The sequence below is a fragment of the Suhomyces tanzawaensis genome (genome assembly GCF_001661415.1).
Source record: "Suhomyces tanzawaensis NRRL Y-17324 unplaced genomic scaffold CANTAscaffold_5, whole genome shotgun sequence".
In the NCBI taxonomy this organism is placed as follows: Eukaryota; Fungi; Ascomycota; class Pichiomycetes; order Serinales; family Debaryomycetaceae; genus Suhomyces; species Suhomyces tanzawaensis.
In genome coordinates, this window is record NW_017963640.1 from 500597 (window position 1) to 523129 (window position 22533).

Sequence of the window (22533 nt, forward strand, 5' to 3'; positions counted from 1 at the left end):
ACGTATCCCATCGACCCATTGTAGTCTCCGAGCAAGTAGTCGTACTTGGCCACCGGTGGCCCTTTGTACCCGAAGTTACCGGGAGATCCCATATCCAGGGCGCCTCCAGCGTAGAAGGGCTGGGGAAGACGAGTGAGTGGTCCATTCGCGCTACCGCCAGCGCCAGTCGCCTCGGTGCGTCTATTTTCCTGGTAATGGTGGTGGTGAGTAATGTGCCCAGGGTTGGGTAGCGAGTTGACCACCTTCTCCGCCGCCTTACGGGTTTCTATGTCCTGCTCCACTTTGGCGCTCTTGTACTTGATGAACTTCAAGATTTTGAGATACTTCAAGTCCTCGTCCATTTCCTCGTCGTCCCAGTCGATCTTGCGGTAGTAGGCACTGGCAGCATCCTCGTCGTCCTCGTCGTCACTCTCGTCCTGATCCCTCAAGATTTCGTCCTGCAACTGGTCGTTGATCAACTTCTTGTAAAGATCGTCCTCCTTGTGGGTGCGTCCGTTCAGCTTGCTGTTGGTGTTGACCAACCCCGTCTTGTAGTTGATGAAAATCTTTATGAATAAATCGATGCTTTTGCTCAAAATCTCCATCGAGTCGCCAATATACTCAAACTGATTTCTCTTCAGGAACTTGAGCTGGCAAATCAACAAGTAAATCATCTGAAGCACAATTGCTTTCTTGAAGTTGATGATACTCATGGACAACCCATTCAACATCGAGTTAAACGGCGAGTATGGGATCTCCTTAATAATCCTTTTCGGGTTGTGTGGTCCATGTCCATGCCCATGATTGCTTATTCTTCTTCTTTTCACAGAAAAGTCATTGATCACAAACCCATCCTCATCCATATCTAACCCCAAACTTTCCATCACAATGTTGCTTGATGAACGTGGCTCTGACAACTTCTCGTTTGCCTTGTTCAAATGCAGAAAGATCATGAGAAAATAGCTAAGCACCTCCTTAGATATCTTGGTAATTTCGATATAGTATGCATATGTCAATTCCTTGTCCACAATGAAGTTCAAGTAGTTGATTGACCTAATGATGATGCAGTGAAAGTTCAACTGGATCTTGATAAGTTGTGATGCCGTCAAAACATCGGGTTTCCCCGAGTTCAAATAATACATGTAGCCTTCGTTGGTGATTCCAGAATTGCTATCGTTGCGTTCATCATTCGAACCGACCGACTTTCTAGTTAAATTCGAATCAATGAGGTCATGATATAGGTCATTTTGAGTATCATCTGCCAAATTTACCAACCCCATTTTAGTCAATGGGGAAAGATCGATCTTCTTGTTCTTCAAAGATTCTCTCCAATTGCACAAGTTCTTATCAATGGTCAAGAACTGGTGAAAATTATAGTTCAAATTCCCATCATTTCCATCGCCATCATCCTCATTCAAAATCCAGTCCAAGTGCCGAGCATGCTCCTTATCTTTTGCATCATGTTTCTTTTTACCTTGCTTAAGATATTGGTAGTAATTAGGAGAAAACGAGGAAGGAATGATCATATTAACCAAGTTCAAGAACTCAATGCTTGGTTTCAATAGAGTTTGAAACAACTCATCGTTCATTCCTCCTTCAGTATCCAACAAAGTGCTCAACTTGTCTGGTGTTAACTGAAAGTATCTATCAATGGTGACTGGATTGATCACTGTGGTATTTAAACTTGGTTTGTACCCAAACTTCAAGTTGAAGCATTTAAGGAGTACCTTGAATACCCAGAAAATCTTGACTCTATCTCTTTTCTGTTGAATGCTCAATGACAAATCGTTAAAGAACAAATTTTTAGAATTCAAGTTAATTCCTAGAATACCAATGAATGAATTGATTAAGGAGGATAAAATCAATGACTTTTCCTTGTTGTTCGTCAACAACGAATAATATAAGAACAACTGGTAAGTATGAAGTTGATTAATCGATACATGAAACACATTGAAGTATGGTAAGAAATCGTACAAGGATGTGATTGAAAAATTCGAGGGAGCGGATGATGATACACTGGTACTTGTGGATGCAGTTTTCTTCATAATGTAGCTGGGGTTGGAGTGATTCAACAACAAATTCAAGTTAATTGTGGGATCATTCATCATAATCATTGCGTAGATTTGTATAATCGTCATTAAATAATCATTGACTAGTTGATAATCGTTGGTGTTCGAAAGGTTGAAGCCGTTAATTGTAGAATCATCATAGGTGAAAATAAATGGGTACATGGTGTGAAAATCATCGTAGGATTTCATAAACTTTTCGTAGTCAAAAATGGGGATGAAAATATTATAATTCAAGAAATATTGAGTGATTTGATTATCCAATTCTTTCTTGGAGCTGAATAGCTTTTTGAAATTATTGATAAGGCTGATGAACAAGTCATACACATCGATTGGCAAGTCGTTACCCCATTTTCCCTTAACTAATTGCCCTGCGGTACCATTATTCCAGTCCTCGCTGTTGGTGTTACCAGTCAAAGGGTTATAAATGACATCCAAATCCTTGTTGTGGAACTGATTATAGCTTGTGTAGGTCGGATGGTACAAATAACTGTTGGGATCGTTTATCAAGAAGTTGTGACTGTTGGTGATTTTCAAGAATGGAAGGTTGAAGTTAATGAGCAAATGATTGAATTGTGATTCAAAATTGAGATTGTCATTACCAATAATGATTCCTTTGTTGTCAAGATTGAAAATTTGATCGATAGGATTGTTGATTTGTATCTGTGAGGATTCATTCGTGATGGTAGTGGTTGAAGGTTTGGGAATAGGCTTTTTACTTTCTGGGACCGTTGTGTTGGTGTCATGCCCACCAGAAGCCAAACGCTCCTTGAGTCTGTCATTTTCTTCCTCGAGTTCCTTTAGCTTTTTCTCTAGGTTTTCAGTATAGCCCTTGGGAAAGGCTCGACGAGTCAACTTATCACTGGTCTTACATTCGAACCCAATCTTAGAACAGTTCAAACACGGGGTCTGGCCGTCACATTTGATCTTCTTGATACGACATCGGTCACAAGCTTGGGACACTCGAACACCGGTGGTGGTGGTGATAAGCTTGAAGTTAGACTTCGACTTATCCTGGGACTTAGGCTCCTCTGAAGACATTAGAATGGGTGATCTTAATAACTTGGATTGTGAGCCAGATGAATGTCCATAATCAATATCCAACGCTTATATTAGATGTGAGTCGGTGTATAGGTCTAACACTTTTGTGTTTATTTCCCCAGAATTTGGTGTGTACCCGAGTACCTCGGATAAAAGGACCTGAAATTGTCCACCGCCAAAAATTCACTCGCTCGCTCCGTAAAGCCTAAAAAGACTAGCGGGGTTCGGGGTTACTAGGTTGAAGGCATCGAGTACGTATCAAGCTGGGACCGCCCAAGATGATATGGCAACAAGCTGTCAGATACCGATTACTGGCCCTAGTGCTTCAAATCCACGTGAATGCGGCTTTAGAACTACTCGTTAGGGTGAACGGAGGTTTATGCATTTACGAACAATATCAGGGTCTGTGCAAATGAGTCATATGACTCTCTGTCTGTGATACGAGTTTCTTAGTCGGGCTTAATCTACGAACCATATGAAAATCGTGGCCCGAACTCGTTGCTGCTGACATCACATGAGAGTCCAAGTGTGGAGAAGACACTTGCGAACTGGTTAGGGCACGGAATTTTGTGGCTGAAAATAGTAACCATCAGTACTTTCTGGTACAGAGCCTGTAGTCGATAAATGAAAAGGATGAAGAGTGTAATAGTGAAATCTACCGCAATTCGGATTTTGTCCATACCGAGACTCAAAGAATCTGGAAAAGTTGCTATCCAATATGAATACCAAGAAGTGGGTGCAAAAGAATAAATAAGGAAAAATTTACAGACTGGCGATGCTAGAGAAAGAGTGCTGTTCATCGCGACCTTTGGTAGCTACATACACAAGATGGATTGACGCTAATAACGCAAGGCAATATGGTGCCTCAAAAGTCTGAGATTAAGTAAGAAATCATAGTTGCGGCCCATATGAGATCGGAGTTAGTCGAGTTTCCAAACACATGCCTAGATAGTGGAGACATCTGCCAACACTTTGTTGGCATTGATGAAATCTTTAACCGGTAAGCTAATAAGATCTTTAAAAGTCGAATGATTCCATCAACAGCTTAGTGTACTAATGTACGCAATAGCCTTTTTCTCGAACTAAAACTGAATCCCGGAAGAAAATTAAAAACTGTAAGGAGTGAACACATTGGGCATCTACCCAAATGAGGTAGAATCGTAGAAACTCTTGGAAATCCCAAAGTTACACCCTGGAATGTTTGGGAACTTTCTCTTTTTTGCGAAAAATGGAACTCAATATAGTGATTGGTGATAGTTTGCCAAATTATCTTGTAATATACTAGCCAGGTATGACCTTGCACCATGTACCTAATTTCACGGATGAATCTCGTAATATAACGTTGCTCTCAAAAACGAGCTCTGTTGATCAGTTTATAAATTGTTGAGCCCAGGAAACACCAGGAAACAGATTTGCACAAAAATGAAATGGTGAACAACATCCAGAGCAGATAATACAGAATGTAGTTACACAACTAATCATTTAATGCATAGAGCACAAGCATTAAGACAATAAAAAAGATAACGACAGCAGCAGGATTCGAACCTGCGCGGGAAATCCCAACTGATGGCCCGAAACAATTCGAGTCAGTCGCCTTAACCGCTCGGCCACACTGCCTATATTTTCCAAATTTGCAGGAAACTACATTTATACTTGGTTGTTTTATACAATTTTTTTGACAAACAAAAGTCAAGAATAAAGCAATTTTCGAACAAATTAACCTATTTACATCTTTTTCCTACATTAAGATTTTGTTAGTCGCACTTCAGCTTTCCAAATCTTTAAGAACCAGTTTTCCAAATGTCTTGACCATTATCTATCAATTATGAGATAAATTCGAATGTTTCCCCGACATCCTCAGCTGACATGACAAACCAGTTAATGCAGCTACTCTCATGAGTCTTAGTAGACGAATGAAAGAATCCAAGGAACAGGAAAAAAACGAACAGCTCTGAGAAGTTGGAACGAACATCTTCTCGACATACGCACAACAGGACGGAAAAAAACTTTTCACAACCCTTAGCTTCAAGTATCCGGGGGCCATAGACGGCATACAACTATTTAACCACGGATCCCAGAATCACCGCATTATTAACGAACCGACATGTCACATATGCAATGCCACTACGGTATTAGAAGAAGTCTTTGCCGCGATCAGTACAGCCCGCAAATGCTGGGAAATCTTCATGAGCTTCGTACCATAGAAAGCTTTTTTGCTCTCTGAATAAGTGATACAACTTTCATCAAATTGGACAAGTTGATTATGACTCTTTGGAGACTATGCAATTTCCAAGAGTTCAAGTGGGTACCCAAGCTCTTCCCTCTACCACTATCCTATTGTCATTCTTCTTGTCCATTTGTCACGAGTATTACTAATTGCTGACTAATATACCTTCGAACGGTTATAACTACTCACAAACTAAGTCACTCAACAAATCGCCTGGTTAGCTCAATCGGTAGAGCGTTTGACTCTTAAGTAAGACATCAAAAGGTTGCGGGTTCGACCCCCGCATCGGGCTTTCTTTTTAATTTTTAATGCAACAGCGATAGAAAAAGAGATTTACCATTCCAATTTGCAGCCAGTCTACAATTAAAATTAAAGTAATAGTGTTGGAGCTTGTATTTCCAATAAATAACTATGCATTAACAAGATCCTCTTAAAACGACCATATATCCAGGAGCAAAAGCTATGCAGCAGTCGAAGTAAGAGGTAGAATAAGAATTGAAATTTTATGGAGAGCTTTAATGCTTACCTCCGGTTCTTTGATTTCTTAATTCCTTTTCTTTTCTTTCGGTTTCAGCATCCCAAAGAATGAAGTCGTCCAACGCACGTCCGGCTGGAACCATTGGTAAGACTGGGACCTTCTTTTCAACAAGAACTTCCATCAAAACAGGACCATCGTTGTAATCCAAGAATTCCTTAACTCCAGAAACCATATCGGCTGGAGTAGAGAGTCTAATACCCTTCATACCCATAGCTTCTGCCAACTTCATGAAGTCTGGGTTAGATTGATGGGTGTGGGAGTATCTGTGCTCGTAGAATAATGTTTGCCATTGAGTGACCATACCTTGTTCCTCGTTGTTCAAGACACAGATCTTGACAGGAGCGTTGGCTTGGATAGCAGCGGATAATTCAGTAAGAGTCATGTTGAAAGAAGCATCACCATCGATATCGATAACAATAGCATCTGGTCTACCAATTTGAGCACCAATAGCGGCTGGTAAACCAAAACCCATAGTACCAAGACCACCAGAGGTAATCATGGTTCTTGGCTTAGTCCAGGTGAAATGTTGGGCGGCCCACATTTGATGTTGACCAACACCAGTGGTCACAATAACGTCCTTACCGTAGGTGTGAGATTGTTTGGAAAGTTCTTGAATCAATGTCTGTGGCTTGATTAAAGAGCCTGGGGTTTCTTTTTGGTAACTGTATGGATACTTGTTCTTCCATTCAGTACATTGGTCGAGCCATTCAGTTCTGTCGACAGACTCAACCAATGGGATGAACTTTTTCAAGTTAGCAGTGACGTCACCTTCAACGGCAACGGTGGCTTCCACAACCTTGTTGATGTTCTTTGGAGACACTTCGAAATGAATGATACCACCTCTGTTTTCAGAAGCAGCCAACTTTGCAGCTGGAGCGAACTTGGAAACATTAAGGGTGACTCTGTCATCGAATCTGGCACCAAGGGCAAGAATAAGATCGGCGGTTTGGATAGCAGTGTTGGCAGCGGCATTACCGTGCATACCCAAGAAGTCGAGGGACTTTGGATCTCTTTGATCAAATGCACCTAAACCTTGAATGGTGGTGGTGACAGGTATGTTGGCTTTGTCAGCCAATTCCTTCAATAATTTAGGACCATCTTCGTGATTCAAGATACCAGCACCGGCGTAGATAATAGGCTTCTTGGCAGAGTTCAACAAGTCGGCAGAGTTTCTGATAGCTTCCAAGGTGAACTCGTTGGCGGCCTTCTTGGTGAGTTGACTCAAAGCGTTGGAAGGCAAGGTTGAATGTATTGGGATCGATTGTCTCAAGATGGCGGCGGTGACATCCTTAGGCAAATCCACGAGGACAGGACCTGGTCTACCCGAAGTGGCGATCTCAAAGGCTTCATTGATACGTCTTGGGAGCTCGGCAACATTCTTGACCATGACGTTCCACTTGGTACAGGATCTGGAGATACCAATGACATCAGCTTCTTGGAAAGCGTCGGTACCGATAGCAGTAGTTGGGACTTGGCCCGAGAACACAACAAGGGGAACACCGTCCATCAAGGCGTCAGCCAACGGGGTGATGACGTTGGTAGCACCGGGTCCTGAGGTGACAAGGACAACACCTGGCTTTCCGGTGACTCTGGCGTAACCTTCAGCCATGTGACCAGCACCTTGTTCGTGTCTGGGGAGGACGAACTTGAACTTGTCGGAGTTGTAGATGGCGTCGAACACTGGTAAAATAGCACCACCTGGGTATCCAAATACGGTGTCGACATCGTGTCTCAACATCATTTCGTGGAAGATCTCACCACCAGTCAAGCCAATGAAGGAGTCGTCCATGGCTGGAGCCTGCCTGGCAGGCTCGCTGATTGCTGGGGCCTTGGAAGGAGCCGAGATGTCGGAGGCAGCGTTGAAAGCTGGGGCTGGGGTTGGTCTGGTCGATCCTTGGGTAGCGGTCATGGTAGCCTTGTGTAAGTTGGTTTTGGTGATGTTTCTGGTCTGGCCCTTGAGCCTAAGCATCATCCTTGATGCTCTCATTCTTTGATTGATCATCTTGTGCCAACTGGGGTTATTCTAATGAAATCAGCGAATTCTGAATAAATATACTTGGTACGAAAATTCCACTGCAAAAAAACCGGCGCCAGCAAAAGAAACTTATAAATCTCAGATGAGTCAGTCGTGGGGAATGCCTGAACCGGTGAGAATTAGCGGGCCTGAGGCGAGCCCGTTCGCCCGGGCGAAAATTTTTTAGGTCACGTGGAAGTATGGGGTTGGTCACGTGTGTTCTTTCGCAGCTGTTGATGCAGATGCAGGTAAGAGAATGCCGTGTGGATCAGTTGAGCTACCGGTGATGGCAACGTACCAGAGCGCTGACTGGATCTTAGGAGAAAAACTCGATAAGTGCAGAATGCCGATCTATATGAGACAATATTGTAGCAGTTTTTGTGTTCGTATTCATAAATTACCAGTGGAAGTACGACAAGATGAATCGCTTATTGTAGTCTCCAGTCGCGTGGGCACTCCTGGTAGGAGGCTCAGCCGTAACAGCATCGTTGTTGAAGAGATCGTGATCTCGCTTAAGGTGAATGACTCTTAGTCTGTCATCATTGTGCGATGATTGTGCCAGCAGCTACATAATTCAATGCTTGTGTCTATTATACGTAATGTGAATTCTAGTTAGTCTTTTCGTTTTTCTCCATACTGCTGGCGGTCTCTGCGCCGTGCTCGGTGGATGTGTCACCGTCCTCCACGGCCTCGTAGATTTGACGGGTCTCTGGCTTGTTCTCACGATCAACATGAGTGTTTCTCAAAGATGGGGCGATGGAAGCGGATTCGGAGTGCTGCTGAGATTGCTCGGCTACTGGGTTCGACCAGTCCAAGAAGTCTCTTCTGACCTCCACGTAATCGTACGCAAACTCTCCAATCTGGTCCTCGTCCACACCCACTTCTTCTGCGTTGTAGTCGATTCTTAAATGCAAGCCAGGGATCTTGTCGATCACAAAGCACAAAATTGCAGTAACACCCGCAGAATAACCAGCAGTTGCTAAGATGTACGCAATTTGAATGTACAACTGTTTCCAGTTGTGGTCGATCCATCCACCCAAGTGATCGGTGACTCCATCGTAACCAATCACCGTAGAAGACCCGAACAAGGCGTTGAAAATCAACCCAATGATTCCGGCTATACCGTGCTCCGCCAACACATCAAGAGAGTCATCAACACGGCATATGTACTTGAGCTTGGTGGAAAAGTTACAGATGATACCCGCAGCAATTCCCAAAATCACCGAAGCCCAGAGAGGAATCATCCCCGAAGAAGGAGTAGCAGCCACCAACCCGGAAATACATCCAGAACAGGCAGCGACCATGGACCACTTCTTCTCCAATCTGAAATCAAGCAACACCCATGAAATGGCACCGAAAGCTCCGGCCAAGTGTGTGTTCATCATGGAGTATGGGACTTTGAGCGATGCATTTGCACACGAAAATCCGTTGAAAAACAACCATCCCATGTAGAGAAGCGAGGTACCCAAGAAGATGGTGGAGATGTTGTGAGGTCTATAGTTGATCATCAAAGTCTCGTTTCTTCTTCCCAAGAAGGCACTGAATACAAATGCCGACACACCGGAAAGAATCTCAACAGGACCTCCGCCAGCGTAATCAAGGGCACCGCCTCTGAAAGAAGAGGCCCAGCCACCACCCCAAATCCAGTAGACTACAGGGCAGTAGACCACGGTGGCCCAACAAAACAAAAAGATCATGGAAGGCAAAAAACGGCCTCTTTCGGCAACACAAGCACCTGCCAAAATGGCCAAGGTAACAAGCAAGAATTGCATCTGGAAGAGAGCGTATGCTATTTGAGGGAAGTCTGAGTCGGAACTGGAAGCGCCCAAAAGATTTTTGAACCCAAAGAAATGCAAGTCCCCGATGAAGTTGTTGGAGGATGTGTCTGAGAATGCTAACGAGTAGCCCCAGAAGTACCATTGGAAGATCCCGATGAAGGAGGACATGAAAACAATCCATACCATGGACAAGGCTGACTTTCTTCTGGCCAAACCCGAATACAAAAATGCCAAACCGGGGACCATAATCCAGATTAAGGATGACGAGATGGAGAATAATAGTACGAAGGACTCATTATACTTGAAGTTTTCTGTGAAGATCTGCTTTTTCGATAGTATATCCGACATATGTGAATAGTAGTGATAGATATGATAATTTACCCCGGAGGATATACTAAACTATATATGTAAAAGGGTAATTTCAGTTTCTGCACTGCCAAAATCACACCCCAGCTAACGTGTATTATTTGTGCTAATTTAATGGCCTGAGTGGATTTGCAGTTAGGTGTTTCCGATGGTGCTGTTAGCATGAGTATCGCCCGAGCCAAGAAAATCGACCAATCAACGATGCGCCGCTTGGCTATCAGTTACAGGTTACCTCCGTTATCAGTGCAGGTTAACTTGATTTGCCAAGCTGGTTTCGCGAGTGAAATGCAGGTTTCACAAACGGCCATCACGATAGCACCCGAAAAAACCCTTTGATTGGCCAGTCTGTTCCGAAAGGCGCACTGCGAAGCCTACCCTGTCAAGGTGGAGGAATTGCTTTTCGATTACCCGAAGGGTTGCAAGTTTGCAGCTAGATGAGACACAACAACGCGAGCATCACTACCCTGTACGACGGCCTGTTCCAACCAGGCGCAGCCCCCAAGAACGAGGCGGTCACGACCCCAGATGCCTGTGAGCCCTGCGGCTGCAGGAATTGCTGCGAAAACGGGGTGGGGTCCAAAGTGGGGGACTTGGATACGGTGATAGGTGATGGTACATGGGAAAGGGTTAGTGAGGGTATGGATGGAGGGTCGGTTGGCTGTGAGCTGGCGGACTCATGTTCGGTCTTGCTCGATGTCATAGTGCTGCTGGTGGTACTGGTGCCTTCCAGAGTGGACCCGGAGACACTATTCTGTATGGTAGTAGCAGCCTCCAGCTTAGAACTCAGAAGCGAATCCTCGTGATTGGTGGTGGTAGAAGTCTGCGTGTTGTCGGTGTGGGACTTGGTTGCACCTGATGTGCGGTCTGATGATGTGGCGGCAGGCTCGTTGGGACTTGGCTGGCTGCTGGAAAAACTTACGGGTGGACCAGCAGGGCCAATGGAAGTTGGAAAAATTTGGGTTGTGTTTGCAGAAAGGAACGGACTAACAGTGGTAACCATGCTGCTGGCAGTGCCGGACTCGCTTACACTGTTCGACTCCTCGGGACTGGAAACCTCAGGACTAAGCTTACTTGAACAGCCTCCAATACTAGTAGTAATCACCACTGTGTTCGTTCCAAAAACCAGAGACTCGCTGGTAAAATTGGGAGCTTCCTGTGATTCAGAAGGAATTATCGAAATCCCCTCGATAGAACTGCTCCGGGGAGAACTTGAGGTCAAACTTTGTGCAGCGCTCGGGGAAAAGACGGTTGTGGAATCAGATGAAGCGGGAGCAGTGGTGGAGTTAATGCTGGAACTTACGGAAGTGCTTGAGGAGTGATTGACACTTGAAACTTTACTCGTGAAAGAGCTAGTGGTAGTGGCCGAAATCGAAGAAAGAGATGTTGACAGCTGGGACCTAAGAATGGGAGATTCACCCTTGGTGGTGGAATTTCCGTATGGGATTGTCATTGTACTCTTGATGCATGAAACACAATCTGTCGAGCTGGAACTTAAAGTAATGGAGCATGAGCTTTGCACAGCACTGGATGAATCACTGGAAAATGAAGAAGTTTCGGATTCCTGAGAGCTGCCTGTAAATGCAGACGTACTGGTGACCGTAATTCCTGCAACACTGCTTGAGTCGGTGGTTTTCAGGAAAGAGGAGCAATTTCTTTGGCTAAAACTTGGATCTGAAAGGTGGGAAGTAGAAGCAATGCTGCTGAATTCAGATTGAACCATTGACGAAGTAGTAGAGAGGCTGGAGTTGATGGAAATCTGTGAACTGCTTTCAAGAGTTGTTTCAGTGGCAGCAGAACTTTGAACAGAGCTAGCTGATTCGCTACTCATACATCTTGTACAATTTCTTCCCGCAATAGTGCTGGAAATTATTGGAGTGGATGATGGCGAAGTAACAGAAGTAGAGCTGGATCTACTCAGTGTGGAAGTTGGAGGAAGTACAGAACCATTACCATCGGAGCCACCATCGATAATCACAATCTTCTTTCCTGCCGACTGTTGAATTGTACTACCATCACCACAAGTTAATTGATACCCATAGTAGTGTGTAAGGGAATTCATATTTTTGGGAAATGCTTCAAACCCTTCAAAAAACACCCTTCTGCCCTCTTCAACTTGTCCAAAATATAATTCAAGCGATTTCTCATCATCGGACGTACTAGTTTCAAACTCAACTGAGTCCGCAGACTTGGGAAAATAAAAATCATTTAAATTATCAGTAGCCCCGACCTTGAATAGTGAAGAGTCTAGTTTATCGTCTGTCACAAAGTATAATGAGCCGCTGGAAATGCCACCTGGGCACACACCTGCTAAAAAGTATACTTGCTCCAATTTTTGTGGTGTTGTTCTTGAGTAAATGATAAGTTCATCAAGTTTGCTGATAGGCTCATAATAGGGACCTGAGGTAATTGGAATAACTTGAGAGAAGTCGTCCCATTGAAGATGGAATGAACCCTTGTCATATTGAGACGCGCAAAACTGGTCTGCAGGGTTAGTGGAACCACCAGCATTTAATGAAAAATCAAAGGTTATCTGACCCTGAACAATAAGTCCAGAAGAAGAATCAAAGCTGCTAGATACAACACATTCCAAATACGAATTAGATGATAAATATGAAGCATCGTGTGCTGTACATTCCGCATAGGTCTGAGAACCTGCAGTAAGACGGAGTATACTTCCAGGGAATTTGGTCCTGAAAACACAGGGCATATTAAGGCGAAAAACATCATTAGCATCGACTTGTAACAGGTCAAGCTTCCAGAAGAGGTTAGCAGTCCGAATATCTTGTGGGTGATTGGTAGAAACCGTGGAAGTAATTTGAAGGTTTTTAAATACAATTCCTGATTCAACATTTTTCCCCAAGATGGTGGTCAAAATGAAAGCGAGTGAAAGAATCATGAGCATTGTGTCAGTTGTGAATATTCTTTCTCTGAATGATGGTTTCGGTTAAATGAATTGTCTTCATCTTTTATACTTTTGGAAACAACTATTGAGTGTGTCTGTGGTTGCAAAAAAAGCTCAATTTTATTCATAAGTCAACCAAAATTAGTCATAAATGAAAAATTTAAAACTTAACCGAGGTACAAAGCGGCATCCAAATGGGTTTCGGCTGAGTTGTTGTATCATATATCATACAGGCTATTCACCTAAGCGATAATAAACGTTACAAAAAAATATAAGTGTTTGAGGAATCTGATAGAAATCCGTAATGGGAAAAATTGGCCAAAATGCGGAACACTATATACAAAACTCACCATTAACTTAATCAATCCGACAAAATAAGCTTAGAAGCCCCAAATAATACGTATTAACAAGCGAGATGATACGATAAGCTAGTTTCATGTCAAGATATTGTGGGATTTATGAACAAAATTATGTGTACTTTTCATAAAAGTGCACTGATTCGAAACCAACCTCTACCATGATCAAGATAATAATAATCCATTCTAGCCTAGTGCCCTTTTTTTCGTTGAGAACACTGAGGAAGGCACGTTGTTCCTCTGTGGCATAGTCCAATTTTCTGTTCAAAATGGAGATTCGAGAATTAATGTCGAGGATTTTTGACACTGAGTTGTAGATTCTTTCTAAAGCAGGCTCACTCCAGTACAAGTCAGGGGTTTCTATCAACTCACTGTACAAATTCAATTTTCCCCTGAGAAGAAAAAGTTGACCTGTGGATTTTAAAAAGTCCGACTCCGAGGCCGTCACTTTCAAGCCCTTCGACAAGTACCGCGAGTTCTTTTTGGTGAGCTGGAGATGGTCCTCAAAGGTGTTTTCCAAGATAGACAACCTAGTGGACCGGGATAAGCCTATGGCGAAAGCGGCCTTGTCCAACATCTTTCTATCCAGAGAAGTACCTTGGATGACCATTACCTCGCCCTGGAGGTAGGAATTACCGTTATTCAACGGATTGTCTGGCAAGTAATTCAACTCTATCCAGTCCATTTCTTCACTTTCGAAGGGGTACTTTTCGGTGATGGAGTCTCTAAGCACAGGAAGAAAATTGGCTAGAATGTCGTCCTCAGAGATGTCCCAGCCCACAAGGGTACCGTTCGAAAGGATCATCAAGTCCTTCTCGTGGAAGCGGATGTTGACCACTTCTTCAGGCACAATTATCTGGTATTCGTATCCCTTGATATCGTTGAGCAACACCTCGAAGTCGATTGATTCGCCCACAGTTATGGACGTCACTGGCGACAAGTACTTTTCCAACGTCTTGGACGGCGAATAGACCGAGCTGTTTTCGTTGAGAAGTGATAGTATGTAGCTGGTGGACTTATCGAGAAACGCAGGGTCGGTTCTGCGTAACTTCTGGATCGATACCTTCTTTTTTGGGTGCTTGGGAAACCGCACAAGCGAGGAGGAGACTGACGCGGATGGGCCAGAAGATGACGAGTTGGGCCGCGAGAACGCCAACGCCCGGAACGTCCTTGGTCTGACGAGTCTGGAGAGCATTGTGGTGGATGCCATCGGTGCTTAATTCCCCAGTTATTGGGGCGCGCGCACACTGAGGCAGCGGCCAGGTACAGGCAGGTGAGTAGGGTAGAAAGGGTAGAGGAAGCGAGCCCAAGAGTTATGTAATTTCCAAGAGTATTGAAGAATGGATGTTGGAGGCAGAAATTAGTACGCATACAACGCCAGCTGTATTATTGACTAACCTGGTATAATACATCGAGGTGTTGTCGAGTTCTCAAGATCCAGACTAAATCATCGAAAGTTCCAATTTGGTGATTGCAGAGTAGTCAGGCCATTATTTCCAGTGCAGCACCAGTGGTAGCATGGATGTTGATCCAAAATACCAATAAGTCTGATACTAATATTTCGCTGGCTCGTTAGGATACACCTAAGAAAGCGTACCGGTAAAATAGGCCAAGATTGAACTGTTGGTCCGCTTTTTGCGAGTACTGCTTTTATTTCTGGGGAGCGCATATAGAGACATTTGAATTGAAAAAATCAGTTGATCAGCATGTCAATCTCGAGTATAATAGGATGAATTTCCATGCAGTTCAAAAACCACGTTAATTGCTTGTTTGGGTCACTGTAGTGCAGAAGATAGCTATGCAGCCCCCAACATGTTCCTTGTTTTGGGGACCGAAGAGAAGACATCGTACCAGAATGAAGCAAGGTATCTGAAGACAAATACATACACAAAAGCCATTTAATAAAACCCCGGATGGGCAGCTATGTTAGTTATGGTAATAATTACCACTCATTAAATAGGCGACTGTTCTCGGTCTAGTTGGTTCAGACCATGGTAATGATGCAAATTCATGGTTTTCAGATTACTAGCTACTGCGAAACCATCTAAGGCCTTTACTGCCTCATGATGCACCTTTTGGGTCGGGATTGCACTGAAACGGCCTTTGGCTGTATCTGGAAAGTGCGTAATTGAGCATCAGGCGACAGGGCCCTGGAACGGCGAGCACTACAGGCCAGGAGAATCAGAAAGGAGTGGAGAAAGAGTGGAAGAGGTGGTGGCAGTAGTGATAGCAGGAGTACTAGCAGTAGTTCTAGTAGCAGCAGTGACAGTAATGGTGACTGGTATCGTGCCCCACGCGTGACCGCTGGCGGCCCACGAGCCCGCACATTTGCTCGTGGGAGATCATCCAGATCTAGCTGGCGGCTTAGAGGGCGCGGTTACGTAAGCGGCGACCAAAGCGGTGATCGGTGGGTGGAAGCATATGAGCATGTGCGACATTCCACGCCCACACCGAAGGGGCAGATCCATTCCAGGCGACGTCAGAGGCGTCGGAGCCACGCCGTCACAGACCGGCTGCGCTGCATGCGCGGTTTCTGTTTGAGTAGTGAGGTAATCCGACACCCTCTGCTTGGCTCCATCCGACTGGTGATCGCTGGCAGCTCCGACATTTGTTGACAAAATCTCCCAAACCAGCGGCAGATGAAAATTTCCTGATTTGACAGAGGTGTCGCTCCACCAGAAATTAGGTACATAATTAAAGAAGGGGCGATGAGGAGGGGACGGCGGGGGTCGCCGGATGCTGCTGTTGCGTGAGTACTCTGCCCCCACGTCTCTGTTTCTTGGTGAGCCCCGACGGCTACACTCCCACACCCGCAACCGCACGCTGACACGTCTCCCTGCCCCAATGAAACACCCTGGCTCAGATGCAGGCGATGAAACGGACCCCCAGCTACCAGTCACTCTTGGCTGTGCGTGCGCACCCAGCACGCCTCGGACATCCCTCCCGGCGGTGCCTCCTCAATCACCTTTCCTAAACTGGCGTGGTGCCCCTCTCTTTTCCGAACCAGTACAAATACAAACAACCAAAAATAGGCCTGGCCCGCAACGGTATATAACAGGGCCAATTCCAGATCTGCTGCCTACCCTCGTTACTATATACATTCTGCCGGATCGCCATCCTCCTGCCCACCGCCAAACGTGACGTGACCTTTCTCACCTCCACCTGAACACGCATCCTCTCGCAAACCCGAAGAAGAATTTTCTGCACACTCCATTGATCCCAGAATCATCCCAATAGTCGAATATGTGGTACGTATCAGAGCCCCGCCATGGCCAGTCATCCCAGCATTACTAACATCCTAGTGGTATTTTTGGTTACGTAAACTTCCTTGTCGATAGAACCAGAGGTGAAATCATCGACAACCTTATCGAAGGTCTCCAGAGATTGGAGTACAGAGGTTACGACTCTGCCGGCTTGGCTCTTGACGGAGACAAGGCAGGCGAGTCCATCATTGTCAAGACCACCGGTAAGGTCAAGGTGTTGAAGCAAAAGATCGTCGACCAGCAGGTCGACAGAAACACCGTGTTCGAAAACCACGTCGGCATTGCCCACACCAGATGGGCCACCCACGGTCAACCAATGCTCGAAAACTGCCATCCTCACAGATCCGACCCCAACAGCGAGTTCGTGGTGGTCCACAACGGTATCATCACCAACTACAGACCATTGAAGACTTTGTTGCAATCCAAGGGAATGAAGTTCGAGTCCGAAACCGATACCGAGTGTATTGCCAAGTTGTTCAAGCACGTCTACGACACCAATGCCGCCGCAGGCGTCGATCTCGATTTGTGCCAATTGACCAAACAGGTCTTGTACGAATTGGAGGGTTCCTACGGTATCTTGGTCAAGTCCACCCACTACCCCGGCGAAGTCTGTGCCACCAGAAAGGGTTCCCCATTGTTGGTCGGTGTCAAGACCGAAAAGAAGTTGAAGGTCGATTTCGTCGATGTCGAATTCCCTGAACAAAACTCGGAACCTGCCAACAACCAAGACTTGAACTTGTTGCAAAAGGGCAACAACTTGAGAACCGCTCAATCCAGAGCTTTCTTGGCCGACGACGGTGTTCCAATGCCAGTCGAGTTCTTCTTGTCTTCAGACCCAGCCTCCGTGATCCAACACACCAAGAAGGTCTTGTTCTTGGAAGACAACGATTTTGCTCACATCTACGATGGTGAGTTACATATCCACAGATCCAAGAGAAGCGAGGGTGACACCACCACCAGACAAATCCAAACCTTGGAAATGGAATTGAACGAAATTATGAAGGGTCCATACAAGCACTTTATGCAAAAGGAAATCTTCGAACAACCAGACTCCACCTTCAACACCATGAGAGGTAGAATTGACTTCGAAAACAACAAAATCAACTTGGGTGGTTTAAGATCCTGGTTGCCAACCATCAGAAGATGTAGAAGAATCATCATGATTGCTTGTGGTACTTCATACCACTCTTGTTTGGCCACAAGATCCATTTTCGAAGAACTTACTGAAATTCCAGTCAGTGTTGAATTGGCTTCTGATTTCCTTGACAGAAAGTCTCCTGTTTTCAGAGATGACACTTGTGTTTTCGTTTCTCAATCGGGTGAAACCGCCGATTCTCTCTTGGCCTTGCAATACTGTTTGGAAAGAGGTGCCTTGACCGTGGGTATTGTTAACTCTGTTGGTTCATCTATCTCTAGAACCACTCACTGTGGTGTTCACATCAATGCCGGTCCTGAAATCGGTGTTGCCTCCACCAAGGCCTACACTTCTCAATTCATTGCTTTGGTCATGTTTGCCCTTTCTTTATCCAACGATTCTATTTCAAGAATTGATAGACACAAGGAAATTATCCAAGGTTTGCAAAAGATCCCAGAACAAATTAAGAAGGTTTTGAACTTAGAAGACAAGATCAAGGACTTGTGTGACAAGGCTTTGAACTCGCAAAAGTCTTTGTTATTGTTGGGTAGAGGATATCAACATGCCACTGCTTTGGAGGGTGCTTTGAAGATCAAGGAAATTTCTTACATGCATTCTGAAGGTGTTTTGGCCGGTGAATTGAAGCACGGTGTCTTGGCTTTGGTTGACGACAAATTGCCAATCATTGCTTTTGCTACTAAGGACTCTTTGTTCCCCAAAACTATGTCTGCTATTGAGCAAGTCACCGCTAGAGACGGTAGACCAATTGTTATCTGTAACGAAGGTGACGAAATCATTGCTTCTGACAAGGTCATGGCCACTTTGGAAGTGCCAGAGACCGTGGATTGTTTGCAAGGTTTGTTGAACGTTATTCCATTGCAATTAATGAGTTACTGGTTAGCTGTCAACAGAGGTATTGATGTGGATTTCCCCCGTAACTTGGCTAAGTCTGTTACTGTTGAATAGATAGATCACGATACCCTATTGATACACACTAATCGGTGTATTACTTGTTACGATATACTCTTTATATACATATATAAATACGATTTGTCAATGGCTTCAACTATATCAGGCTGACACTGGTGTTGTCGCTGCACAAGCGACATTGCTTAATATATTAATATTTACCTCGACGCAATTCATATGGGTGATATTGAGGGGCCATGCGCGTTCAGGTACATCAATGTGTGCCTGACCAGGACCCTGCGATGACTCGCTTAGCTCCACTCATCTTCTCTTGAAGTAGTCCGACGAGCCAAAATAAGCAGCACTGTAGTCAAATATCTTCTCGCCAACATCCAAGTACTTGGACGAGTAGTATCTAATGTTCTCGTTATCGAATGATTCCAAATTTGGAGTCAACCCGGTGTTTCTCTTGACACCTGCCAAAAAAGCAGACACTAAGGCCAAATCAACACTAACATGCACAATTCTTCCAATCTTCAGACCATCGTACCTCAGCCAGTGAGCTCAGGCGAACCAACTTGTTGGTGCCTGGTATTGCCACCAGCCGCCACACTGGTACGATAGTGGATGGTTAGTACTGAGTTCGCAAGGTACGCAACGCTGGAAGCGCCAGTTATGTCCGAAGACTCCTAATGGACCACGGACGAGATGTACTTACCATACTGTCAACAGGTAGTAGTATTGTCTTATCATCGTTTCACACTTGTTTTCACAGTTCCTGGGGACCCTCCCGATTCGGAAACAGGGGTTACCCGGCAACCAGGGGGTTGAGAATTGATCAACTGAAAACAGATTGCCGTCAATCTACTTACAACGCCCTCCGTGGCCAAACACAGACGGCTAGACTGGATCAGTTTCAAGATGACACACGGATAACAAACCCGAGATATACAAAATTGCTGCTTTTGCTGGTGGTGAGTGCTGCCCACCACCGGTCATATGTGGAGTGATGGTGCTATGGACGTTAAGCAGACTAGGCGGACGCCTCTAATCTTTGCGGGCTAAGCGTATGCTCCTGTAGTGTGGAGCATGATTGTCTTGAAGTGGGAATAAACGGGCTTCGCTGGCGGTGCTGGTTGAACATACTTTAGTCTCGGGAAGATGTTATGTCACCAAGCTATGTTGCTACAAACGGTCTTACAAATGGTACTGGTATGGGTTCCCCTGGAATTTCCCAACAAGCTCCCACAATTCACTTGCTATTGGCGGCGTTGGTGTTGATGGCGTCACACACCACATGGTTCCTTACCGCCACGCAGTCGTGGCCAAGAGCAGCCAAACAACCACACCTTCCCAGATATCGTTGTTACGATCTCTTCAACCCCCTGCTCTCACTCGTAAGCCCCAGCCTCCCCAAGTAAGTTTGACGTCCCATGTTGCAATCACTTTACAAATGGCCCTCCGTTACGAATCCGGGTAACCTGGTGGGATTTTTTCTTCGTGTGCCAGGAAAAATATTCTTATACAAACCAGATACCATAGGTAGTGTCGAGACTCATCAAACAACGGAGTCATTCTTCTGGAGAACCAAACAAGGCAATTTCGTGAGCTGATCGTCAAGGACTTTGCGTATTAATCTGATAAATCGTTACACCACCACACAATGTCAGAGAACAAAGCTCCTCCAACAGGTCCTCGCTCAAGTAGAGATTATGACAGTGGCAGGTCTTCAAATCTGAGGTATGGTCAGAGAGACCACCATGATAGCTACAAACACGACTCATATCAAACACGAGATCCCCGCGACTACCATGATACGTATAAACCAGGCCGTGGAGGCTACGCAGGAAGAAGTAATTACAGGCCCCGCGGAGACACATACAAGCCTAGAGGCGGTGGGCCCGCCAGATCATCATACAATGACTCCAGGGACGAAAGAAGTGGCTCTTCTGCCATCGCTCCTCCCACAGGACCATCTGGCATAAAGCGTTCCTTGCCACCTTCAGAACCAAGCAGTTACAGGAAAAGGAGAGAATACGACCCTCAATCTGACTACCCCCCATACAAGGGCGGGCGTGGTGGACTGGCTCCCAGAGGTAATTATTCTTCAGGAGCAAGAGGCTCAACAAGAGGACGTGGATCCCAAGCCCCAAGAGGCTCGTTCCCATCCAGGGGAGGAAGTACAAGTGGCAGAGGTGCACCAGCGCCAAGGGGCGGCTCCTATTCCACCAGGGGCGGACCAAACAAAGGCAAAGCAAACTACAAGAGTAGCATACGTACTGAAAGAAGTGACGTTGATGCTAAGGCTGTGCCTGCTAAGTTGGCCAAATCACAAATCTACTCGGTGAAGATCGTGAAACCCTCAGAAGTGTATAAGAGAGTTCAACAAGTAGGAGAAGGAACTTATGGTAAGGTGTACAAGGCCATCAATATTATCACCGATGAAAATGTTGCATTAAAGAAACTCAGATTAGAAACAGAGAAAGAGGGATTCCCTATCACTGCAATCAGAGAGATCAAGTTATTACAGTCATTCGATCATAAGAATATAGTGGGATTACTAGAAATGATGGTTGAGCATAATCAAATCTATATGATTTTCGATTACATGGATCATGACTTAACTGGATTGTTGACCCATCCCGAATTAAAATTGGAAGAATGTCATAGAAAGTTCATCTTCCAACAGCTTATGGAGGGGCTTAATTATTTGCATAAAAAGAGAGTGATTCATAGAGATATAAAGGGATCCAATATCTTGCTCGATAGCACCGGAATATTAAAGATTGCTGATTTTGGATTGGCAAGAACCATGAAGATTGTCAAGGATACAGAAAGCCCTGATTATACCAACAGGGTGATTACCATCTGGTACAGACCCCCCGAGTTACTTTTGGGAGCAACCGATTATGGAAGAGAAGTGGATGTCTGGGGAGTAGGGTGTCTCTTAATCGAGTTGTACTCAAAGGTAGCTGCATTCCAGGGCTTTGACGAAGTCGGCCAATTGAGCCAGATCTTCAATATTATGGGAACGCCCAGCTACGAAGAATGGCCAGAGATAGAGAATCTCCCATGGTTTGAAATGTTGAAGCCCAAGATCAATGTGGGCAGCAAGTTTGAAGAGTTGTACTCGTCAGTTTTATCACCACAGAGTTTTGATTTGGCAAAGAAGCTCCTTACGTTGAACCCTAAGAAGAGATTGACTGCAGAACAGGCACTCGAGCATCCGTACTTCATCGAGGACCCCAGACCAGCGCCTTTAGAGTTCTTGAAGGACATCAAGGGCGAGTGGCACGAGTTTGAGACCAAGAAGAGGAGAAGAAAGGAGAGAAAGAGATTGCAGGACGAAGCGAAGGCCTCGAAGATAAAGGAGCTCGAGCGCCGTGAAAATGGCACTGTCAATGGGATCGACGAGTCGGTGCTGCAAACGAGCAGAGAAGCCACTGTGCCGCCCGAGCCTGTGCCTGAAGTAAGCACCAATACCACCGTGGACACCCATGGTCTTGACGACGTTGATGATATGAAAGACGTGTAACGCGACTGCATTAAATAGTGAGCTGGTCAGCAGGAAGACAAATGACTTCTGGGATTATGGGGTGCTGGCCTGCAAGCATTAGAATAAAGGTAATAAAATGACGGTTGTAGGCAATATAGAGTAGTCCTAATTTAGGAGCATTCACCAGCGAGTGTAATGCATTTGCACCAAGCTACTGTGGCTTGCCGCTGCCTGCCACCGTGGGGACGAGTGAGAATTTCTGTTCTAACGGAGTATGTTAATTTGTGTTCATTATTCGATAAAAGTCAACGGGATAACAGATACAAATTCCGGAAACAGAAAATCTCTCCGTGAATGCAAAAACTGTCCCAGAGAGATGAAATAATGTCACTATTGCAATTGCCACTACGAATGCGAATAATCCGTTACTAGAAACTTCCACTGGCATCTGTGATGTTTCGTC

The 22533-nt window shown here is 45.1% G+C and overlaps 12 protein-coding genes and 2 non-coding genes across 14 annotated transcripts; 5 read left to right on the top strand and 9 right to left on the bottom strand.

Annotated features, from left to right (window-relative positions):
• Positions 1-287: 287 nt before the first annotated feature.
• ZCF16 (Zcf16p) lies at positions 288-3068 on the bottom strand (the record flags this gene model as incomplete). Its single annotated transcript, XM_020208800.1, has 1 exon — positions 288-3068. A coding segment is annotated over one exon (2781 nt), but the record flags the coding sequence as incomplete, so codon positions are not given.
• A 432-nt stretch (positions 3069-3500) lies between these two features.
• On the bottom strand, positions 3501-4008 carry CANTADRAFT_266681 (uncharacterized protein). The gene has a single exon (XM_020207838.1). It carries the CDS (start codon positions 3884-3886, stop codon positions 3551-3553), a length of 336 nt encoding a protein of 111 aa, XP_020063589.1. The 5' UTR covers positions 3887-4008; the 3' UTR covers positions 3501-3550.
• Positions 4009-4490, bottom strand: CANTADRAFT_266680 (uncharacterized protein). The gene has a single exon (XM_020207837.1). The coding sequence runs from the start codon at positions 4390-4392 to the stop codon at positions 4132-4134; it is 261 nt and encodes an 86-aa protein (XP_020063590.1). The 5' UTR covers positions 4393-4490; the 3' UTR covers positions 4009-4131.
• Positions 4491-4610: 120 nt separating this feature from the next.
• On the bottom strand, positions 4611-4703 carry CANTADRAFT_t176. The gene has a single exon. It is a non-coding gene; the product is annotated as a tRNA-Ser (tRNA).
• Positions 4704-5524: 821 nt separating this feature from the next.
• Positions 5525-5605, top strand: CANTADRAFT_t151. Its single transcript has one exon. It is a non-coding gene; the product is annotated as a tRNA-Lys (tRNA).
• Positions 5606-5722: 117 nt separating this feature from the next.
• ILV2 (acetolactate synthase catalytic subunit) lies at positions 5723-7922 on the bottom strand. The gene has a single exon (XM_020207798.1). It carries the CDS (start codon positions 7851-7853, stop codon positions 5829-5831), a length of 2025 nt encoding a protein of 674 aa, XP_020063591.1. The 5' UTR covers positions 7854-7922; the 3' UTR covers positions 5723-5828.
• A 65-nt stretch (positions 7923-7987) lies between these two features.
• Positions 7988-8435, top strand: CANTADRAFT_267204 (uncharacterized protein). The gene has a single exon (XM_020207856.1). The coding sequence runs from the start codon at positions 8122-8124 to the stop codon at positions 8395-8397; it is 276 nt and encodes a 91-aa protein (XP_020063592.1). The 5' UTR covers positions 7988-8121; the 3' UTR covers positions 8398-8435.
• Positions 8436-8473: 38 nt separating this feature from the next.
• MEP1 (ammonium permease) lies at positions 8474-9991 on the bottom strand (the record flags this gene model as incomplete). Its single annotated transcript, XM_020210199.1, has 1 exon — positions 8474-9991. The coding sequence occupies one exon, from the start codon at positions 9989-9991 to the stop codon at positions 8474-8476; it is 1518 nt and encodes a 505-aa protein (XP_020063593.1).
• Positions 9992-10081: 90 nt separating this feature from the next.
• CANTADRAFT_266713 (uncharacterized protein) lies at positions 10082-10392 on the top strand. The gene has a single exon (XM_020207845.1). The coding sequence runs from the start codon at positions 10172-10174 to the stop codon at positions 10343-10345; it is 174 nt and encodes a 57-aa protein (XP_020063594.1). The 5' UTR covers positions 10082-10171; the 3' UTR covers positions 10346-10392.
• On the bottom strand, positions 10216-13145 carry CANTADRAFT_266706 (uncharacterized protein). Its single transcript, XM_020207843.1, has one exon. It carries the CDS (start codon positions 12909-12911, stop codon positions 10440-10442), a length of 2472 nt encoding a protein of 823 aa, XP_020063595.1. The 5' UTR covers positions 12912-13145; the 3' UTR covers positions 10216-10439.
• A 234-nt stretch (positions 13146-13379) lies between these two features.
• Positions 13380-14462, bottom strand: CANTADRAFT_6858 (uncharacterized protein; the record flags this gene model as incomplete). The annotated part of the gene is made up of 1 exon (XM_020210984.1): positions 13380-14462. One exon carries the CDS (start codon positions 14460-14462, stop codon positions 13380-13382), a length of 1083 nt encoding a protein of 360 aa, XP_020063596.1.
• A 1773-nt stretch (positions 14463-16235) lies between these two features.
• Positions 16236-18949, top strand: GFA1 (glutamine--fructose-6-phosphate transaminase (isomerizing)). Its single transcript, XM_020207857.1, has 2 exons — positions 16236-16515; positions 16570-18949. Exons 1-2 carry the CDS (start codon positions 16511-16513, stop codon positions 18629-18631), a joined length of 2067 nt encoding a protein of 688 aa, XP_020063597.1. The 5' UTR covers positions 16236-16510; the 3' UTR covers positions 18632-18949.
• CANTADRAFT_53849 (uncharacterized protein) lies at positions 18896-19108 on the bottom strand (the record flags this gene model as incomplete). Its single annotated transcript, XM_020210260.1, has 1 exon — positions 18896-19108. A coding segment is annotated over one exon (213 nt), but the record flags the coding sequence as incomplete, so codon positions are not given.
• A 1636-nt stretch (positions 19109-20744) lies between these two features.
• Positions 20745-21947, top strand: CANTADRAFT_40468 (cyclin-dependent serine/threonine protein kinase; the record flags this gene model as incomplete). Its single annotated transcript, XM_020208831.1, has 1 exon — positions 20745-21947. A coding segment is annotated over one exon (1203 nt), but the record flags the coding sequence as incomplete, so codon positions are not given.
• Between the last annotated feature and the right edge of the window lie 586 nt (positions 21948-22533).

Coding starts and splice junctions, on each gene's coding strand:
- CANTADRAFT_266681 (XM_020207838.1), bottom strand. CDS start 3,886: ATGAACAGCACTCTTTCTCTAGCATCGCCAGTCTGTAAATTTTTCCTT.
- CANTADRAFT_266680 (XM_020207837.1), bottom strand. CDS start 4,392: ATGGTGCAAGGTCATACCTGGCTAGTATATTACAAGATAATTTGGCAA.
- ILV2 (XM_020207798.1), bottom strand. CDS start 7,853: ATGATCAATCAAAGAATGAGAGCATCAAGGATGATGCTTAGGCTCAAG.
- CANTADRAFT_267204 (XM_020207856.1), top strand. CDS start 8,122: ATGCCGTGTGGATCAGTTGAGCTACCGGTGATGGCAACGTACCAGAGC.
- CANTADRAFT_266713 (XM_020207845.1), top strand. CDS start 10,172: ATGAGTATCGCCCGAGCCAAGAAAATCGACCAATCAACGATGCGCCGC.
- CANTADRAFT_266706 (XM_020207843.1), bottom strand. CDS start 12,911: ATGCTCATGATTCTTTCACTCGCTTTCATTTTGACCACCATCTTGGGG.